Raw genomic sequence first — 20,301 nt, 5'->3', positions numbered from 1 at the left:
CTGGGCACAACACTTCAAGAAGGATGCTGACAAGCTGAAGGGGATTCAGAGGAGGAAAATGAGGATGATCAGGTGTCTGCAAACAAAGCCCTATGAGGAGAGACTGAAAGAACTGAAAACAAAGCCCTTGGAGGAAAGACTGAAAGGATGGGCATATTCAGTCTTGGCAAGAGAAGACTAAGGGGAGAGATGATAACACTCTTCAAGTACTTGAGGAGGGCCAGGATCTGTTCTTGATCATCCAAGAGTGCAAGACACGGAATAACGGGCTCAATTTACAGGAAGCCAGACATCAGGAAAAACTTCCTCACTGTTAGAGCAGAATGACAATGGAACCAGTTACCTAGGGAGGTTGTGGGCTCTCCCACACTAGAGGCATTCAAGATGCAGCTGGACAACCATCTCGGGTATGCTTTAAGGTGGATTCCTGCATTAAGCAGGGGGTTGGACCTTGATGGGCTTATAGGCCCCTTCCAACTCTAATATTCTATGATTCTATTATACCTGGCAGAAGACCAGCATGAGCTAGCTCAAATGTTACTGGTTGAAGCCCTAAAATTATCTCAATTTCAACAATTGTTCTCAATACCAAACTGATAGTGCCTCGAAGATGATGGTAGGGTCAACAGTGCTTCATCACCATGCGTTGCTGAGATCCACGGGCCTGACACCTTGACACTTAATTTTAACTTAAATTTAAATTTTACTGTTTTAACTCTGTATTTTAATCTTATATCAATTTTGCTGCATGGTTTTATCCTGGTTGCGCTTTTTATACTGTATTTCGTAATTGTGCTTTTAACCTGTTGGTTGTTTTATTGTGGTTTTAATTTTTGTGAACCGCCCAGAGAGCTTCGGCTATTGGGCAGTATAAAAATGTAATAAATAAATAAATAAATATTCAATTTATGTTTGGAACCTCTGGCATGAGCTATTAGACAAAGCAGTAATATTCATGGTGTTGTGCATGCTGGCTTAGGATTTAACATTACTGTTTTTGCGGATGATCTTTTGCTGTTCATCCGAAAACTCCAGTCATCAGTTCTGGCTATGATAAAACTGATTAATCCTTGTCTAGCTATTCAATTTATTGGTTAAAGTTGGAAATAATGCTGATTGGAGATTGGGTATGCTCCAGTATATTAGCTAATTGGCCATTTCATCAGTGCCTTGATTCCATTACTTATTGGGGAATAATTATTCCTAGAAACATATTTCAAATTGTTAAGTTGAATCTAAACAAGCTGAGTAATGATATTTCAGGAGATATAGATACATGGGCGTCTTTAAAATTAAGTCTATGGGGTAAGGTTATTATACTCAGGATGAATAATATACCTTGGATTGCTTATGTTATATGTGGAATCCCCTTACTAATACCTGTCAAATATTTTCAAAAACATAATGCTTTGTTTCACTAATTCTTTTGGGGTGCTTCTCCATCAAGAATGTCCCTGAAAAGAACGCAACTTCCAATTAAGGAAGGTGGGTTCGCTTTTCCAGATCTTGTTATATAGCATCGGATTTACCTGCTGACCCGTACCAAACCTTTGGTCTTTTCCACTTAGATTTGATTTTCCAACTTGGTTAGTTTTGGAATCTTCCTGTCTGGAACTTCTTGCCAAATTGATGGCATTAGGTTTTTGACATATTAAGGTGGACAGAGCTCCTCACACAATTTTGGTAGTTAGAGAGATGTATGGTGTATAATATCCCACCAATTACAGTTTGATCCATTTTCCCATGCTAAATTGACTTTGTGGGGAAATCCAGATTTAAAAATTGGAAAGAAAATATTTTTGTGGAGGACCTGGACAGACAGACCCTGGATCAATTATTTGGTGTGGATGAAGAGTTTCTGCTATTTTTAGCTTTGCGAGATAAATTCAAATTGCCTACTAAACCTGAATGGCAGTACTTGTAATTGCAACATTTGTTAGAATATAGATTCATCCCTGCAGCTTTTACAGCCTCAGAGTCTCCTTTGCTATTGGAAACACTTATTCAAGCTGCCCAGTTATATTGACTCCCAATTCATGTATAAATATGATACAAAGTGTCTTCAGCAAGAGTGGAACAGAGAATTGGAATGTCCTATTTTATCTAATCAATGGACCGCCGTTTTGGCTTCGGTATCTGATATATCTATGGACCTCCAGTTATGTCTTACTCAACAAAAACTTTTGTTTTGGGACTTACGGATGCCACAATGTCTCTTTAACAAAGGTTTGTCCAAGTTGGCTAATTGTTGGAGGTGTCATGTAGTTGATGCTTCTTTTGTTCACATGTTCTGGAAATGCCCAGTAGTTGACTCCTTAGATGCATAAACTTTGTGTTGGAAAGCTCTTTAATATTTTCTGATGTAGATGTCATCTTAAATTATGTACCTGCAACTTGAAATGTAACACATTGTCAGTGTAAATGGACTTTTTGTCTCCTCTTGATTGCTAAAAGTTGCTAAATACTACAACATTGGATAGATAAAAGCTCACCTCCTATAATGCAATGGATTGAAGACCTAACAATGCTAGGTCTTCATTTGAAAGAGTGTTATATAGACACTAACTATGAATAGACTTGGTCTGCCTTTACTGAAGTTTATGTGTAATTTACTCCTTTTTTCTTTTTTTTTAAATTTAGAATGTTGTAATATTTGAAACTGAGGCCTTTCACTTATGTAGTTACACTTGCATTTTTTGTTTTTGTTTTGTTTTATTGTTTTATTTTGTTAAAACTCATAATAAAAAATTGATTTAAAATGGGAGAAATCCTCTGCATATCTTTCACTATTTCAGATTAAGTGGTGGAGAGTGTGGAATAATCAACCTCTGCTACAGCATCCTCCTCCACTAACTTTTTTTACTCTCTTCCTGCTTCAGGAAATGGGGGAAGAGATAGATCCATTTTCTATGTGCTGCCTTTGAAGAGGAAGCACATATGTACTCCTGAATCTCTGCCTTATGCCTGTCCCTGATCAAATTAAATCATCAAGTTACTAAAAAGACTTAACTAAAAGTAGTTCCTACTATTGATATGTAATGAATAAGGTTCAGCCCATCCTACGATCTAAGCAGGTTCTCTTAATGGAGAAGTGTTTGTCAGGTATTCCTCACCATTAATTGCTATAGCTTTTTACAGCATTCCTATGGAATATGTTTTTATGATGGTTTTGTTTGTTTATTACACAGTTACCTCATCGCCGAGTGACATTCTCTGCAGCCAATCAAGCTCAAGATCTGCAGGATCCCTCTCAACACAGTTACTATGACAGTGGTCTTGAGGAGTCAGAAACACCAAGCAGCAAATCTTCATCAGGACCTCGCATTGGACCCTTGGCTCTGCCTGAGGATCACTATGAGCGCACCACACCTGATGGCAGCATTGGAGAGATGGAGCACCCTGAGAATGGTGAGACTAGCTCTAAATTGCTAAGCCTCTTCAGAAAGCCCACCCATATTGGTACACCTATGTGCCACTTGCCAAAGGGAACATACTGCTGTTACCACAGCCAGAAATGGGATTGGGAAACAGTAATTAGCCACTGTGGAAAAATACTTTAGTAGAAACTGTGCTGGAAATATTTCGGGCAGAGTGACCTCCAACGAGGGGATGAGGAGGAGAAAGGAAAGGGGCAAGACACACACAGAGGGTTTCAAAGTTTGAGTTTGCAGCAGAATATTCAGCATATGAGTGGATTTATTCCATTCTGTTTCATGGGTTTGCTGTGCTCTACATTCTGCTTCATCTGCCTTCCCGCTTAACTTGGAGAATTTCTAAAATTAATTTCAGATTTGGTTCATGCATGGATATCCACAGTTTTGGTTTGCATTTTGTTTTTCTCTTATAAATTATTGATGTGTACCAGAGAGGATATGCACCTCATATCAAGATCCCTTCTTGTGCTGTGATTTAATCAGTGCCCATAAGTACTGGTGCACATCCTAACCTGTAAGAAAAAAGGATATGCAATCTGAAATCTTCATCAAACTGTATATTCAGTTGTCTGAATAAAGTCCAGAAAGCAAAGTGGAAGACTTGTGGATTGCAAATGAATTAACACTGCTCTACGAACAACCTTGGGCGGGGTGCTCTAAACGCCAACTTTGCCCCATAGTGGCTATGAATTGGTGCTATGTCAGTTATATGATGCAGCCGCCAACTCACAGCCACGACGGGGCAAATAGACAAAAATGTGCAGTAGAAAAGTCGGGGTCTGCAGGAGGAAAAGCAGCAGAGCGGGGACAAAGCAGTGCCGTGAAGGCAAGTTCTGGGTAACTGGAAGCACAAAACCCAGCCAGAAATTTGAATTGGGAAAGTTTGTAAGCATCCCTAAGATGCAGTTGGTAGTTTGATTGCATGTTAACCTTAAGGCAGTATTCCCAAAGTGGGGATCTGACCGATAAGTATACATGGTAGTGATGGGGGGACTGGCAGTTGCCCGGCCTGTTTGAAATACTACTACATATCACAAACCCGGATGACAACATAAAGACAGAAACAACAGAGAGTTGGTGGTCTTTACTAAATCTTCACTGAGAAGATGAAGAGACTGGGTGACAGGCTTCCACATATGTTTCAAAAGAGGGAAAGAATCGCAGAGGACTTGGGCCTCTGAAGCAGTGTCTCGGCTAAAAAGGTGTGAGATCCCGTTGTTCTAACATTATCCTATGTGTCTTTTGTGTCCTGTATTGAATACCTAGAGCAGCTCTGATCTAGCATATGTAAAGCAGGCAAGTGTTGAAGCATCATTAGACACAATGTCAGTAAAATCAGCACTAGCTGGAATAGATGGAGTAGAAAACAATTGAAGATTGTTTATTCTGGTTGTGCTTTTTATATTGTATTTTGTATTTGTGCTTTAACCTGTTGGTTGTCTTACTATGGTTTTAATTTTTGTGAACCGCCCAGAGAGCTTCGGCTATTGGGCGGTATAGAAATGTAATAAATAAATAAATAAGATATGAGGCTCGTAAATGGGGAAGAGAATACAACTATAGGCAAAGAGGAATGGAAGGTTAATAAATAGCCTCCTCTTTGTGGGACATAATCTGGGACAAGTTGTTAAAAGAGATGACCTTCCTCTGCCCTCATTACTAGGGATGTGCTCCGCTTCTAATCAGACCGGCGAATTAGAAGTGGAGCGGGGTGCTTCGCCTCCCCTTAAGGAGGAGGCGAAGAGGATTGGGGGGCCGGCAGAGCGTGGCGAAGAGGATTGAGGTGAAGGTGGATCCATCGCCTCGATCCGGACCTCCTCCGGAAAGGTAAGTGGGGTTTACCGGGCCCTGCCGCTGTCGTTGTCGCCCATGCGGCGACAGCGGCAGGGCCCGGTAAAAAAAAACCTCCTCTCCCTTACCTGCCTCCGTCCGCGGTCCGTTGGCTTCTTGAGCCCGCGGTTCAACCAGGAAGTCTGGCCCAGACTTCCTAGTTGAACCGCGGGCTCAATTAAAGAAGCCGACAGACCGCGGACGTAGGCAGGTAAGCCCCCCCTCCCCCTTGGTCCCTTATCGGGCTCTGCCGCCGTCACCGCACGGGCGGCGACAGCGGCAGGGCCCGGTAACCCCCCTGCCCTCCTCTCCCGGCCTTACCTGGCACCACTCCCCTCCACTGCGGAGCTCCAATTCGGAGCCGGAGCTCCGCGGCGAAGAGGAGCTCCTCCGGAAAGGTAAGTGGGGTTTACCAGGCCGAGCGGGCAGAGCGGCGCGGAGCGGGCCGATCCGAAATTTTCGGATCGGCCCGCGGGGCGGAGCGGGGGGTCCGTGCACACCCCTACTCATTACTACTCCAGACCCAAGGTAATTGGAAAGGATTGTGTAAATAAACACTGAATGATTCACACACACACACACACACACACACACACACACACACACACAGAGAGAGAGAGAGAGAGAGAGAGAGAGAGAGAGAGAGAGAGAGAGATCATTTTAAGCCCCTGTCTGACTGGCTTCTTCTTTCCTCAGCTCACCATCTCTTCAGCCCTTCTTTCTCTCAGTCCTTTCTCATCTCCACCCATATGTCTCTCACAAAAAAAGTTTAGCTCACTGAGCACCTCTTCTTTTCTTCTCTGTTTTTTAAAGTTCCTCCACCTTCTACAGCTTCTCATGCAGCTTCCTAGCCCCATCATCACTCTCTTTACAGGCCCACTGCCTTCTTTTTTCCAGCCAGCAGCACATAGCCCCATCTGTTCGTAGATGCTAGATAAAGCTTTCCAAACCAAACTGACTTTTTTCTTTATAGAAGAAATTTGAGCATTCTGTTCTTACATGTTGAGTCCTTGGAATGTTATATGCATTCCATGACATCACAGCAGCCCGGCCAATTACAAGATCTTGCAAACAGATACTTATATAATAGATATTGCCTTTTGTTCTGCAGTGCTAACATGATGGTAACTCATATTGTGCTCAGCAACTCTGCGAGTAGGATTACACTGGATCAGTTTCAGTTGGTGAGTACTGAGGACATGAACAAACTGCTTGGAAGATTGAGGAGGACACCTTGCCCTCTCAATCCCTGTCCTTCTTGGCTGGTCATCCAAGGAGCAGATGCAGTTAGATTACAACTATGATGTATTATTAATGCATCTCTCAGGGAGGGGAGTTTTCCATCATGTTTAGAAGAAGCGGTGGTACGGCTGCTTCTAAAAAAAGTCCTCTCTGGACCCCCTGGACCTTAATAACTACAGACCAGTATCAAATCTTCCATTTTTGGGCAAGGAGATTGAGAAGGCAGTTGCCTTCCAACTCCAGGCAGTTTTGGATGATACAGATTTTCTAGACCCATTTCCAACCAGCTTCAGAGCAGGATATGGAGTTGAGACAGCCTTAGTGGATGATCTCTGCATGAGTATTGACAGAGGGAGTGTGTCCCTGCTGATACTGCTGGACCTCTCGGCGGCTTTCAATACCATCGACCATGGTATCCTTCTGGAACACCTGAGGGGGTTGGGAATCATTGTGCTCCAGTGGTTCTGGTCCTACCGTTCGGGTAGGTTCCAGATGGTGATCCATGGGGATAGCTGCTCTTCAAAGAAGGAGCTGTTATATGGTGTACCACAAGGCACCATCCGATCCCCAATGCTGTTTAACATCTACATCAAACCACTGGGAGAGATCATCTGAAGGCATGGGGCGGGATGCTATTAGTATGCCAATGACACCCAAATATATTTCTCTATGCCTTCGACAACAACGTCAGCTAAGGATAGTGTGTCTCCTCTGGATGAATGCTTGGAGGTGGCAATGGGCTGGCTAAGGAAAGACAAACTGAACTGAATCCAGACAAGACGGAGGTCCTTACTGTCAACCTGGGTTTGGAGGTGTGTGAACCAGTTCTGGATGGGGTTACACTCCCCTGAAAGACTGCATTTGCAGCTTGGGAGTGATCCTGGATCCATCGCTCCAAATGACAGCCCAGATAGATGTGACGGCCAGGAGTGCCTACTATCAGCTTCAGCTGATACACCAGCTGCACCCCTTCCTAGAGTCGGAAGACATAAAGATCTAAAGACGGTAGTGCACATGCTGGTAACTTCGAGGCCTGACTTCTGCAATGCACTCTACATAGGGCTACCTTTGTGCTTAGTCCAGAAACTTCAACTAGTTCAAAATATGGCAGCCAGTTTTGTCACTGGTACACCTATGGGTGACCACATTACATCAGTTTTAAAATCACTTCACTAGCTGCCAATTAGTTTCCAGGTGAAGTATAAAGCCCTACATGTAAAGCCCTACCTGTAAAGCTCTACATGGTTTGGGTCCAGGTTACCTGTGGTATCGCCTTCTCCCATACAATCTGCCCTACACACTCAGGTCCTCTGGGAAGAATTTACTGGGCTAACAACCATTACCCAGACAGTGGCAGCGCCGGGATGGGGGCAAGAGGGGGCAAGCACACACACCCAAACAAAGAGCTTGCCACCCCAGTTTCTAGAATCCTGTAATTACTGGAAGGAAAGGTACTTTTTCATATATATCTGTAGCACTTCAAGTTCCACGGCACCCCGTGGCTGAGCCAACAAAGCCTATGCATTTTGAAGCACTGACATTTTCTTCAAGATGCCAATAGACCCCTAGCAATCCACTGATATGCAGGAGAGAGCAGTAATTGAGGAGAGTGGACAGCTTCATTGCTGGGGGTGGATGGGCTCTGCCTGGTTTTTCTCAACCAGTCTGGCTGGGAATCGCTTCCTGCTCTGTTGTGCAATCATAGCCCTTCCTTCAGTCACCTGGCTGAAAAAGCTCCATCACACCGGGGGTTAACACACTCCCAACCTTCGCTTCTCAGCTGGTGTTTTGTTCCTCAGTTACTTCCTCTTTTCAAAAGAGTAAGTACAGAATGAGCATGAGGCCCATTGAGTCCGCTGTTCTAATGGCGCTGCTTCTCCTGCACACAGCAGGAGAGAGCAGCAATTCAGAGTTTAAAAAAACATCGGAATTGATGAGGGGTATTTTTGTTGCACAAGGAAGGCCAGAAAGGGGCAGAAGGTGCACGGGAGGCAGACAACGTCATGTGAGGGACCTGAGCAAACTCCATGGGTGCCCAGTAACAAGCATGCAATAAAATGTTTGTCGGATGGAGCTCCAAGAGTGAGCTGTCCTTTAATGCCACGCCCCCAAGCCAAGCCATACATTCTTCCTCTCTTTGACTTTTGCATCTGTGCATATCATTTCCAGATTCCCTCCTTTCCAGAACTCTCTTGTAGTGGCCTTGAGGAGCCAGCCAGTGAGCCAAGCCCTTAACAGCAGGCAGCAGCATACTTACCTTTTAACTTATTTTATGTCTTTGTGTGAGAGAGAGGGAGGGGAGGGAGAAAGGAGAGTGTTTTTATTCCCTCCCTCCCCATCCCACATTTTATACTTTTTGTTTTTATTTTACTTTTTAACCACATTGGATTGAGGCAATACTGGGCAGGGGAGTAACTCACTACTATCTTCCATTGTGGGGGAGTACTTTTTTGTTTCTCTTTTTTATTTTAAAATTTTGGGGAGTGGGGAGAGGTGGCCAGTTAATTCATGTAGCAGCAAGCACAACTTTACCCTTAGTTGTCTGGTGGGCCTTTGGAGCACTAACGTGGGGTGTGAGAGAACGGGGATGCCTGCTTGCATGGGGGAAGCATGCCTTTCTTCCTTCCCTCCTTCGTGGCCTGGCCTTGCTTAAGGCTTTTTTCTAAGTAAGGAGAAGAGGTGGGCTGGAGGGAATTTGGAGAAAAGATGGCAGCCTTTCTCTTGCTAGGGTGGAGCAAGAGAAATGAAGAATCTCCTCCAAATTGTGGGGGAATGAGATTCTCTGGAAGCTCATGTTGGATTGTGAGAAGGAATGACATACTTGCAGAAGGATCATTACAGTGTGTGGGGGGGATTCTAAAATCTTATGCTGAATTGTTAGAGGAACTGCATGGAGATTTTTTTTAAAAAAATCATCATATTGCTTGACTGTGGGGTGGGTAATTGTGGAAGCTTAAGTTGAATTGCTGAGAGCAATCACTATCGTGTTCAGAGCCTGTTTCCTCTGGCATTCACACGTGCTGGCAAGCTGACATGAAACACTCGTATCAGTGAGACTTCTTTTATTAAGTAAATCACATGGTAGCTTAATGGTTACAGAGTCTCCAAAACACACTTAAAGCTGCATGATGGTTAGAAAGCTTTAGGCTTTTTTTTCTGAAATGATCCTTAAGGCAAACACTCAGAGGGGTGTGAATAGGGTATGCCAGTAACCGCTTTGAGCTTCTCCAGACATTCAGCTCCATCACACCTACTATATAGCCTGCTTTCACAGCACAATCTGTGCAAAAGACTCCCATGATAGCCACTTTATAGTATGCTATGGCGATAAAGTACTCCAATGACATCGCCTATGTCCTGCCCTGATTGCGCTTTTTCCCACTGAAAAAGCACCCCCAGAAGAACCATGGAAAGTCTGGTTCTTCTGGGACTCCGAGCAGCCACTGGGGGCACAGCGCTTTCAGAGCCAGTGGAGGCTCAAGCCTCATGATGAGGAGCAGCCCCCCCTCCCCCACGAGGCATGGACTGACACAGAATCCACAGCAGATGCAAGTCCAAGTCTATGAAAAGCCTCACTACTTTTCATGGCCCAGTTCTTAGATATCCAAAGTCCAAATTGCAAAGCGTCCATGTGCAGAGTGTTTTCAAAGTCCCAAGCAGAGATGGAATCCAGAGCAGGAGGGAGGTCAGGTGTTGCATCAAGAGCCAGTGAACCGCCCAGAGAGCTCTGGCTATTGGGCGGTATAGAAATGTAATAAATAAATAAATAAATAAATAAATAAAATCTAGCAAAGCTTTTTCAGCTTTGCACCAACATTTAAGCCTTATTCAAAACCACTTGACAGACAGGTCCTCTGACCATGCCCATGTGTCAAGAGGGTGGGATGTTACAACCCACTTTGAAGAGCAGCCCCTACCTTTTCCAAAACATTCTGAAGTTCCCAGAGAACCAGCAGCTTCAAGGCCAAGGCAGGTAGTGAACAAGCTACTCCCATGGGAACTTCTCACAGTGATAAACTTGCAGAGACATCTGACATTCTCAAACCATTTCCTAATAAATCTATGCACTAGGTACAAGGCCGGCCTTGTACCTACAGTATACCTGACAATTGCTTTGTTAAGATAATGATTCTAGCCAAGTCTATTAGGCATCCATTAACTACTGCTTGTGGACATACATTAACTCCACCTAATCTGCCTCACAGGATTCTTGTATTTCTATAGTATAAAAGGCTTACCCTGTTTTATATCTGTCTGAAAGACTGTCCACTGTTTCTTAGCAAGAGGTGAGGATGGGGATCATAAATAGTAGACTTGGAAGAGGCTTATACTGTTCAATGCAGGAATCCACCTTAAAGCATACCTGAGAGACGGTTGTCCAGCTGCATCTTGAATGCCTCTGGTGTGGGGGAGCGCACAACCTCCCTAGGTAACTGGTTCCATTGTCATACTGCTCTAACAGTGAGGAAGTTTTTCCTGATGTCCAGCCAGAATCTAGGTTCCTGTAACTTGAGCCCATTATTCTGTGTCCAGCACTCTGGGATGATCAAGAAGAGATCCTGGCCCTCCTCTGTCTGACAACCTTTTAAGTCTCCCCTCATTCTTCTCCAGGCTAAACATGCCCTTTCAGACTCTCCTCAGAGGGCTTTGTTTCCAGACCCCTGATAATCCTCGCTGCCCTCCTCTGAAACCCCTCCAGCTTGTCTGCATCCTTCTTGAAGTGTGGTGTCCAGAACTGGACACACACTACTCAAGATGTGGCCTAACAAGTGCTGAATAGAGGGGAACCAATACCTCACGCAATTTGGAAGCTATACTTCCATTAATGCAGCCCAAATAGCATTTGCTTTTTTTGCAGGCACATCTGTTGGCTCATATTCAGCTTGTGATCTACAACAATTCCAAGATCCTTCTTGCTTTTAGAATTGTTGAGCCAAGTATCCCCCATCTTGTAACTGTACATTTTGTTTCTTCTTCCTAGGTGTAGAACTTGGCATTATCCCTTATTAAATTTCATTCTGTTATTTTCAGCCCAGCACTATCAAGATCACTTTGGAGATTGTTTCTGTCTTCCATAGTATTAGCTATCCCACCCAATTTAGTCTCATCTGCAAACTTGATAAGCATTCCCTGAACCTCCTCATCCAAGTCATTAATAAAAATATTGAACAGCACTGGCCCCAGGGGTACCCTATGCATTACCTCCACCCAGTTTGAGAAGGTACCATTGATAATTACTCTTTGAGTCCAATTCTGTAGCCAACTATGGATGCACCTAATAATTGTTCCATCTAGCCCACTTTTAGCTAGTTTGCTTATCAGAATGTCGTAGGGCACTTTCTTAAAAGCTTTGCAGAAGTCAAGATATATTATGTCCACAGCATTCCCACAGTCTAAAAGGGAGGTTATCCGATCAAAATATGAGATCAGTTTAGTTTGGCAGGATTTGTTCTTGACCAATCCATGCTGGTTTCTAGTAATCACTGCATTGTTTTCAAGGTGCTTACAGATTGACTTCTTCATAATCTGCTCCAAAACTTTCCCAGGGATTGATGTCAGACTAACTGGTCTGCAGTTCCCAGGTTTCTCCTTTTTGCCCTTTATGAAGATAGGGACATTAGCCCTCCTCCAGTCATTCAGCACTTCACTCATCCTCCATGGTTTCACAAAGATAATAGAAAGTGAGAGTTCTTCTGCCAGTTCCTTTATTACTAGGGATGTGCTCCGCTCCGATTAGGAGCGTAGAAGCAGTAGCGGATTGGCCTGCTCCGCCTTACCCAGAGGCGGAGTAGGAGCGGACCGCGGACCCCCTAGAAGCAAGGCGAAGAGAAGCGACCATTTTTCGGAGCTCCGAGTTCAGTCGGAGCGCTCCGGTCGCCATCTTGAAAACATTTCGCCATAGGATTGCATTGTGGCAAATAATCGCGCATAACTACGTTGTTTTTGAAGCTATCATTCTGGAAATTCTTGTGCACAGAGAGTCGTGGATGGGGGTCATTTTGAGACCACTCTCACCTCTCTGCGTGCTGTGGTTCACGTGCAATATTTTTTTAAAAATCGGGTCAACCGCGCGGCTCAAACTGCGTTTCGGCTTTAATAATAATAATTGCATTGAGGGAAAGAATCGGGGATAACTGGGGGGGGTTTAAGCTATCATTCTGAAAATTCTTGTGCACAGAGAGTCGTGGATGGGGGTCATTTTGAGACCACTCTCAACTTTCTGCGTGCTGTGGTTCACGTGCAATATTTTTTTAAAAATCGGGTCAACCGCGCGGCTCAAACTGCGTTTCGGCTTTTCGCCCATAGGATTGCATTGAGGGAAAGAATCGGGGATAACTGGGGGGGGGGTTTAAGCTATCGTTCTGAAAATTCTTGTGCACAGAGAGTCGTGGATGTCATTTTGAGACCACTCTCAACTTTCTGCGTGCTGTGGTTCACGTGCAATATTTTTTTAAAAATCGGGGTTTGGGTTTTTTTTATTTATTTTTTTATTTTTTTGGAAGCGATGACAGGCACATTCAACTCCCAATCCTGATGAGAATTGATCTCCTCAGAAAGCATCCTCCTCCAATCCCAGCGTTGGAGGGGGGACTAAGGCAGACCCACCCTGAGAACTTTCTGTTTTGTGTCTCTTTGTGGGTTGGCGTTCGTGGAGGGAACACTTAGTTAGTTAGTGCTCCTGCTTTGGACTTTGGAGATAGATTAGGATAGGTTTAGTTTGGCGCGTGTGTGTGTTTGTTTGCTTCTTTCTGACTTGTAGCTTAGTTTGCCCTGTGTTTTCCCCTTACTTTGATTTAATATAAACTTTATTTTTGAATTTTGGAGTGTGTGGTTGGGTTGGTTGCCCCCCCCTTCCCTGTATTAAAGCCTGACTGTTCTGCTTTTGTGAAAGCTTTCTTTTGAAAGCATACACACACTTTTTGTCCCATTTCCCTACATTTATATTCTTAAACATATTTTATTATATTCTTTCACATAGTCCATTAGTATATATTCTCATACATATTATATTAGTATTCATATTTTGTTCTTCTTATAGTAGTGGTTGGTTCTTTTTCCCCCTCCCCTCTCTTAAATCCTGATTGTGTTTCCTTCTATCTTCTATATACCAAATATACCAAAAAAATTGGATTCTCTTTTTCTTCTCTGTGTAAATTGGACAGAGTGGGCTGCTTTTGTCAAGTTCAACAGGCAGCCACAGATTGAGCATTTTGGGGAAAGCATACGCACACCATTTCCCTATTCTTAAACATATTATATTATATTCTTTGACATAGTCTTAGTAGTCTATTAGTATACATTCTCATACATATTAGTAGTAGTATTCATATTTTGTTCTTGTTATAGTAGTGGTTGTCCCATTTCTTGTCCCATTTCCCTACATTTATTAGTAATATTCTTAAACATATTATTATATTCTTGTAGATATTCTTAGTAGTATATATATATATATATATATATATATATATTATATTCTCATACATATTAGTAGTAGTATATTTTATTGTTCTTGTCCCATTTCCCTACATTTAAACATATTATATTCTTCTTATACATATTCTTAGTAGTACCTTATACATAGTATTAGTAGTATTAATATTTTGTTAGTCATCATGAAAAGAGGAAGCAGGCGTGCTGAAAGCAGCAAGGCTCAGTCTGCCAGCAGTAAGCAGGCTTCCTCTCCTCCTGTGAAACTCAAACGGGCAACTCCTTGGCTGACTGCTCCAAAACAGAAGCAGGACAAGCAGCAGGCAGAGCCACTCTCTTCTGCAACTTGTGCCCGGCGTTCTCTTTTTGAGGGTGGGAATGGGAAAAGTGCCCGTTTGCAAGAGGCACGTGGCAGCAGTGCCATTAGAGGAGGAGGAGTATCCCCAACTCCTTCATTCTCCTTTCAGCCCACGAGCCCGCTGATGGACCTAGACGAGGTCCTCAGCACAGTGGAGGGGGGGGAGGAGGAGGAGGCGGTGGGCCTCCAGGATGTGGGGGCTGAGGAGGAGCAGCAGCAGGCCGAGGCTCTCTCCCCAGTCTCATCCCACACCCCTGTTTCTGTGGCAACACCAGAGAGCTCAGGCAGGCAATTGGTGGTGTCACCACGGAAACGAAAGACAAGCATCGTGTGGGACCACTTTGAGTTGGGAGCGGATCCCCGCTTTGCTGTCTGTCGCCACTGCAAACTCAGCCTAAGCAGGGGTTCATCGACAGGGCATTATGGAACCAGCAGCATGAAGATGCATCTTCATAGGCAGCACCAGGCGATCTTGCTGGGGAAAGAGGCGGGCAAGGCGACTGGTTCCAGGGGAAAGCCGAAGGCTGCTGCTGGCACTGCCACTCTAAGCTCTCCATCTCCCATCCCCACAAGGGTTAGGCAGGCAACCCTGCAGGACATGGGGTGGGGGAAGTATTGACCCACAAGATGGCGTTTTCCAATGCCCACCCAGGGTGCTACTGTGTTGGGGCATCTGCCGGGACTGACTCCTCCCCAATACTAGATCTATGACATGTCACTCTGCCTGCCCCTCTGCTAGCCTGTCCTCCTCGGTGACCGACTCGCTGGGATGGTTTGCGTTTGCAATGCGTGACTAACTGCAATGCTGGCTTAGAAACCAGCCATCACTTCCTTGTGCCCCCAGAAATGCCCGCAGCCTGCCTGCCTGCCTGCCCGCCTGCCCGCTTCCCCCGGGGTGCTGCTGTGGTGGGGCATCTGCCAGGACTGACTCCTCGCCTACTCTGCCTGCCTCTCTGCCCGCCTGGTGCCTGGTTTGCTCCAATCGTCCTCCTCTGTGCCCCTCAAGGCGTAACTGCTGGCTTAGAAAGAAAGAACCAGCCATCTTTGCCTCACTTTGCGCCCACTTATGGGTTGGTTTGCTATGCGTTAGTGCTCAAGCCATCCTTGCGGCACTACAATGCATGCTGCCTGCCTGCTTTCCCTCCCTTCTCCCCTTCCCGCCTTGCAGCGATGGTGTATGTGTCTTGCTTTGACTAAGGGGAGAAGTCCTTCCTGCGCTCACTTAGACTTTATCAAATTCAATAATCCCTTTTTCAAATGTGCAAGAAGATTTAGGGTTATCTCGTGGCATGTTGGGATTGCCTTGGAACTGGCCCCATTGAGCTGTCTGCAATTGCAACTTTAAATCCCTGACATACTGGAGTGTTCAAATTTCAAAAGTTCCCCTAACATCAGGGGATGATGGGATTGCCTTGAAACTTGGTGTCCATGGGGACACATGGGTAAGCTGTCATGGGACCAAAGGATAGGTTTCTAACGTGCAAATTGACGTAGTTGTAGAATGGGACTTGATTTGGGGTGAGTTAAAAAGTTTAAGCCGCGCCAAAAATCAGGGGATGATGGGATTTGCTTGCAACTTAGCGTGCATGTGGACACATGGATAAGCTCTCATGGTGCCGAGTTTGAGGTTTCTAACATGCAAATTGACGGAGCTATCCCAAGGGGTGTGAATGGGGTGCCCGATTTTCATAAATTCCCCAAAAATCAGGGGATGATGGGATTGCATTGAAACTTGGCGTCCATATGGACACGTGGATAAGCTATCATGGTGCCGACTTTGGGGTTTCAAACATGCAAATTGACGTAGTTGTAGAATGGGACAATTTGGGGTGAGTTAAGCCATGCCAAAAATCAGGGGATGATGGGATTTGCTTGCAACTTGGCGTGCATGTGGACACATGGATAAGCTCTCATGGTGCCGAGTTTGAGGTTTCTAACATGCAAATTGACGGAGCTATCCCAAGGGGTGTGAATGGGGTGCCCGATTTTCATAAATTCGCCAAAAATCAGGGGATGATGGGATTGCCTTGAAACTTGGCGTGCATGTGGACACGTGGATAAGCTATCATGGTGCTGAGTTTGAGGTTTCTAACGTGCAAATTGACGGAGCTATCTAAAGGGGTGTGAATTAGGGTTATGGGTGGTGCGTTAGAGGGTAGAGCCGCGCCAAAAATCAGGGGATGATGGGATTTGCTTGCAACTTGGCGTGCATGTGGACACATGGATAAGCTGCCCTGGTGCCGAGTTTGAGGTTTCTAACATGCAAATTGACGGAGCTATCCCAAGGGGTGTGAATGGGGTGCCCGATTTTCAAAAATTCGCCAAAAATCAGGGGATGATGGGATTGCCTTGAAACTTGGCGTGTGTGTGTATACGCCCATGAGGTGTCATGGTGCCAAACGTGAGGTTTCTAACTTCAACGGAAAAAAAGTTGTTTACTTTTTTAGCTTTCAATGCAAGCCTATGGGGGGGCAAAAACGGAGCTCCGGATCCGGATCCGGAGCTCCGAGCGGAGCGGAGCGGAAGTGGGCGGAGCGGGGGCGGAGCGGAGCGACCCGCTCCGAAAAATGGCGGATCTGCAAGTGAAGCGGAGCGGGGGGTCCGTGCACACCCCTATTTATTACTCTAGGATTCAGTTATTATTATTATTATTATTATTATTATTATTATTATTATTAATTAATTTATTTATTTATTTATATAGCACCATCAATGTACATGGTGCTGTACAGAGTAAATAGCAAGACCCTGCCGCATAGGCTTACAATCTAATAAAATCATAGTAAAACAATAAGGAGGGGAGGAGAATGCAACCAGGCACAGGGTAGGGTAAGCAGGCACAGGGTAGGGTAAAACTAACAGTATAAAGTCCGCACAACATCAAGTTTTAAAAGCTTTAGGAAAAGAAAAGTTTTTAGTTGAGCTTTAAAAGCTGTGGTTGAACTTGTGAGGTACTGGTTCCTCTCTATTCAGCCCTGGTTAGGCCTCACCTAGAGTATTGGTCCAGTTCTGGGCTCCACAATTCAAGAAGGACGCAGACAAGCTGGAGTGTGTTCAGAGGAGGGCAACCAGGAAGATCAGGGGTCTGGAAACAAAGCCCTATGAAGAGAGACTGAAAGAACTGGGCATGTTTAGCCTGGAGAAGAGAAGGTTGAGGGGAGACATGATAGCAGTCTTCAAATACTTAAAAGGTTGTCACACAGAGTTGGGCCAGGATCTCTTCTCGATCCTCCCAGAGTGCAGGACACGGAATAACGGGCTCAAGTGAAAGGAAGCCAGATTCCGGCTGGACATCAGGAAAAACTTCCTGACTGTTAGAGCAGTACGACAATGGAATCAGTTACCTAGGGAGGTTGTGGGCTCTCCCACACTAGAGGCATTCAAGAGGCAGCTGGACAAGCATCTGTCAAGGATGCTTTAGGGTGGATTCCTGCATTGAGCAGGGGGTTGGACTAGATGGCCTTGTAGGCCCCTTCCAACTCTGCTATTCTATGATTCTATGATTCTAAGAAGTAAACAAAGCCCATGTGGCCCATGCAGGGGTTGTTTGTATTGGGCTATTCTATTCTATTCTATTCTATTCTATTCTATTCTATTCTATTCTATTCTATTCTAACCCTATTCTATGATTCTATGATTCTACCTCAACTCGAGCTGCACTCAGATTATGTTTACAGCATTCCCTTTGTCCACTAGAGTAGTTACCCTGTCAAAGAAGGAGACAGGATTTGTCTCATATGACCTATTTTTTACAAAGCCATGTTGTGTTCAAGATGCTTACAAATGGTCCATTTTATTACCTGCTCTAATATCTTCCCAGAGATTAATATTAGGCTCACTGGTAGATAATTACTGGAATCCTCTCCTTTTTGTTCCCTTTCTTGAAGAACGGGGCTACATTCACTCTCCTCCAGGCCTCTGGCACTTCCCCAGTTCTCCATGACTCCTCAAAGATAATTGACAGAGGTCCTGACAGCTCTTCAACCAGTTCCTTCGTATTCTAGGGTGTATTCCATCAGGGCATGGAGACTTGAAGGTATTCAAATTGGCTAGAAGTTCCTGTACCACATCCTTACTGATATGCGCTCTCCCCTGTTCTGTTCACTCAGCTAATCATTTCCTTTGGATGTAAAGACAGAGGCTCACTGCTTATACCAAATGGAGAAACTTAAGAGGAATTCAAGATTTCAAAAATGCTTTGAGGTGGATTCCTGCATGGAGGAAACGATGGGTTGGACTCGATGGCCTTGTAGGCCCCTTCCAACTCTACGATTCTATGATTTCTCCATTTGGTGTAAGCAGTAAGCCCACCACCTCTGTTGTCTTACTGTTGCTGTTGATGTATTTGAAGACAGCCTTCTTGCTGGATTTTGCTTACTTTCGCTCATTTTCTGCCCTTGCCTTTTTGACCTCATTCCTACATTTCTGGGCTGTCACTTTGTTGACTTCCTTGGTCATAAGCCCTTCCTTCTATTTCCAGTAAGCATTAGTCTCAACTCCTCTGTAAGGTGTCTGTTCAATCACATGGACTTCTTTTGATGTCTTCTCATTTTTTCCCCTCATTGGTATTGTTTGAGGCTGCACTATCCTTAATTCCCTTTTCAAGAAGTCCCAGCTTTTTTGCCTTTAAGGTTTTCTTCCCATGTTTTCTTCCATATTATTTCTTTTAGTTTATTAAAATTGGCCTTCCTAAAAGCCATGGTTTGTAAATATTTTGAAGCACTTCACAATAAGTGTTTCACAATAATTACAAACCATACTGGCAATGTTTTGCTGGATGTATGTTGGGGAGGGACTTATGTAGAAGAGAATAATCAAGCTACAATTTGGCAGATGTCACAGACAACTAAAAACAGACGTTATTTTGGAGAAGCTTATTTAGGCAGCTTTACTTTTCTGTATAGGCATGCCCTTCTCTCATCATTCTGTGAGGAAAGGTTAAAACTAGAGGCAGTAACCTAAGAAGGCCCAACGTCACCTAGCAAGCTTCATGACCTAGTGGAGTTGAGCCAATATACCTCCCCAGCTGAAGTGCAACACTCTTCCCCTTACAGCAGCCTGCTGTTTTATGCATGGGAATATTCTCATTTCAAACTTATCTGAAGTGTGAGTGTTTTGTGCCCGTGATTCAGCTGTAGCCTGGGTACAATAATAGTTTCCACTCAAGGCATATTTGGTATCCAAAACATTTCTCCTTTTGAAGCAGAGAGAAGGCATATACGCTTTGTTGACAAGTAAAGCAATCTGACTGAACTGAGGATTGTTACCAAGATCCTGTGAGTATGTGTATACACGTGTAAGCAAGAAAAACAGAGACAAACAGGAGGAAAGATTTCTGTAGTCCAGACTACACATTAAACCTGATATGGACAAGACTAAGGTGACACAATTCTGGGGTGGTAGAGTGAGCTATACTAATTCAGACTGCAGTTGAGGGGGATGTTGTTCTTGCCCTGCAACATAAAGAACAAACAAAACCTCCCTGCAAGTCAAAAAGCAATTACATCAGGGACAAGGTGACTTAATCTACACCAAGCAGGATATTGCACGATGAAAGCAGTATATAAAAGGCAGGAGCCACACTACTGCTTTACAGCAGTATTGAAGTGCACTGACAACTGTTGGAGACCATTGACACATACCATATACCACTTTCATACCACTATATCCTGCTTGGTGTGGCTCCTGCCTTTTATATACCACTTTCATACGGCTTTCATAATGCAATATCCTGCTTGGTGTAGATTAGGCCTAAGTGCAGTTTTTAAAAAATGTAGAAGAGCATTCAAAGAGCATCATCAGATGAGCATTTTATAGCACACTCGTTACTGGCCACTCATGATGTTCGTGGGTCCTTTTGATGATGATGTCCAACTCCTGCACTTCTCACGCTGTTTTTCTAAGTTTTTGGGACACAAAATACACCTCTTTAAATCTGAATTTTTTGAGGTTGTGCTATAAAATGCCCACTAGAGGGTTCTGTCCCCATTGAAATCTACAGGCCATGTG

At 44.3% G+C, this 20,301-nt stretch overlaps 1 protein-coding gene across 6 annotated transcripts in view; it reads left to right on the top strand.

Annotated features, from left to right (window-relative positions):
* The window catches only part of PCDH1 (protocadherin 1), a 185,903-nt gene that overhangs the window by 160,445 nt on the left and 5,157 nt on the right, over nucleotides 1–20,301 (top strand). For 5 of the 6 annotated variants that reach the window (XM_063130036.1, XM_063130038.1, XM_063130039.1 and 2 more), the window contains exon 4: nucleotides 3,189–3,408. In XM_063130036.1, the coding sequence (XP_062986106.1) occupies nucleotides 3,189–3,408 (220 nt within the window). Of the gene's footprint in view, nucleotides 1–3,188; nucleotides 3,409–18,179; nucleotides 18,369–20,301 lie in introns of those variants that run through there. The other variant, XM_063130040.1, reaches the window with a different exon arrangement.

This window comes from Elgaria multicarinata, chromosome 7 (assembly GCF_023053635.1).
Source record: "Elgaria multicarinata webbii isolate HBS135686 ecotype San Diego chromosome 7, rElgMul1.1.pri, whole genome shotgun sequence".
NCBI lineage: Eukaryota > Metazoa > Chordata > Lepidosauria > Squamata > Anguidae > Elgaria > Elgaria multicarinata.
This window is presented reverse-complemented; position numbering and strand designations above follow the sequence as displayed.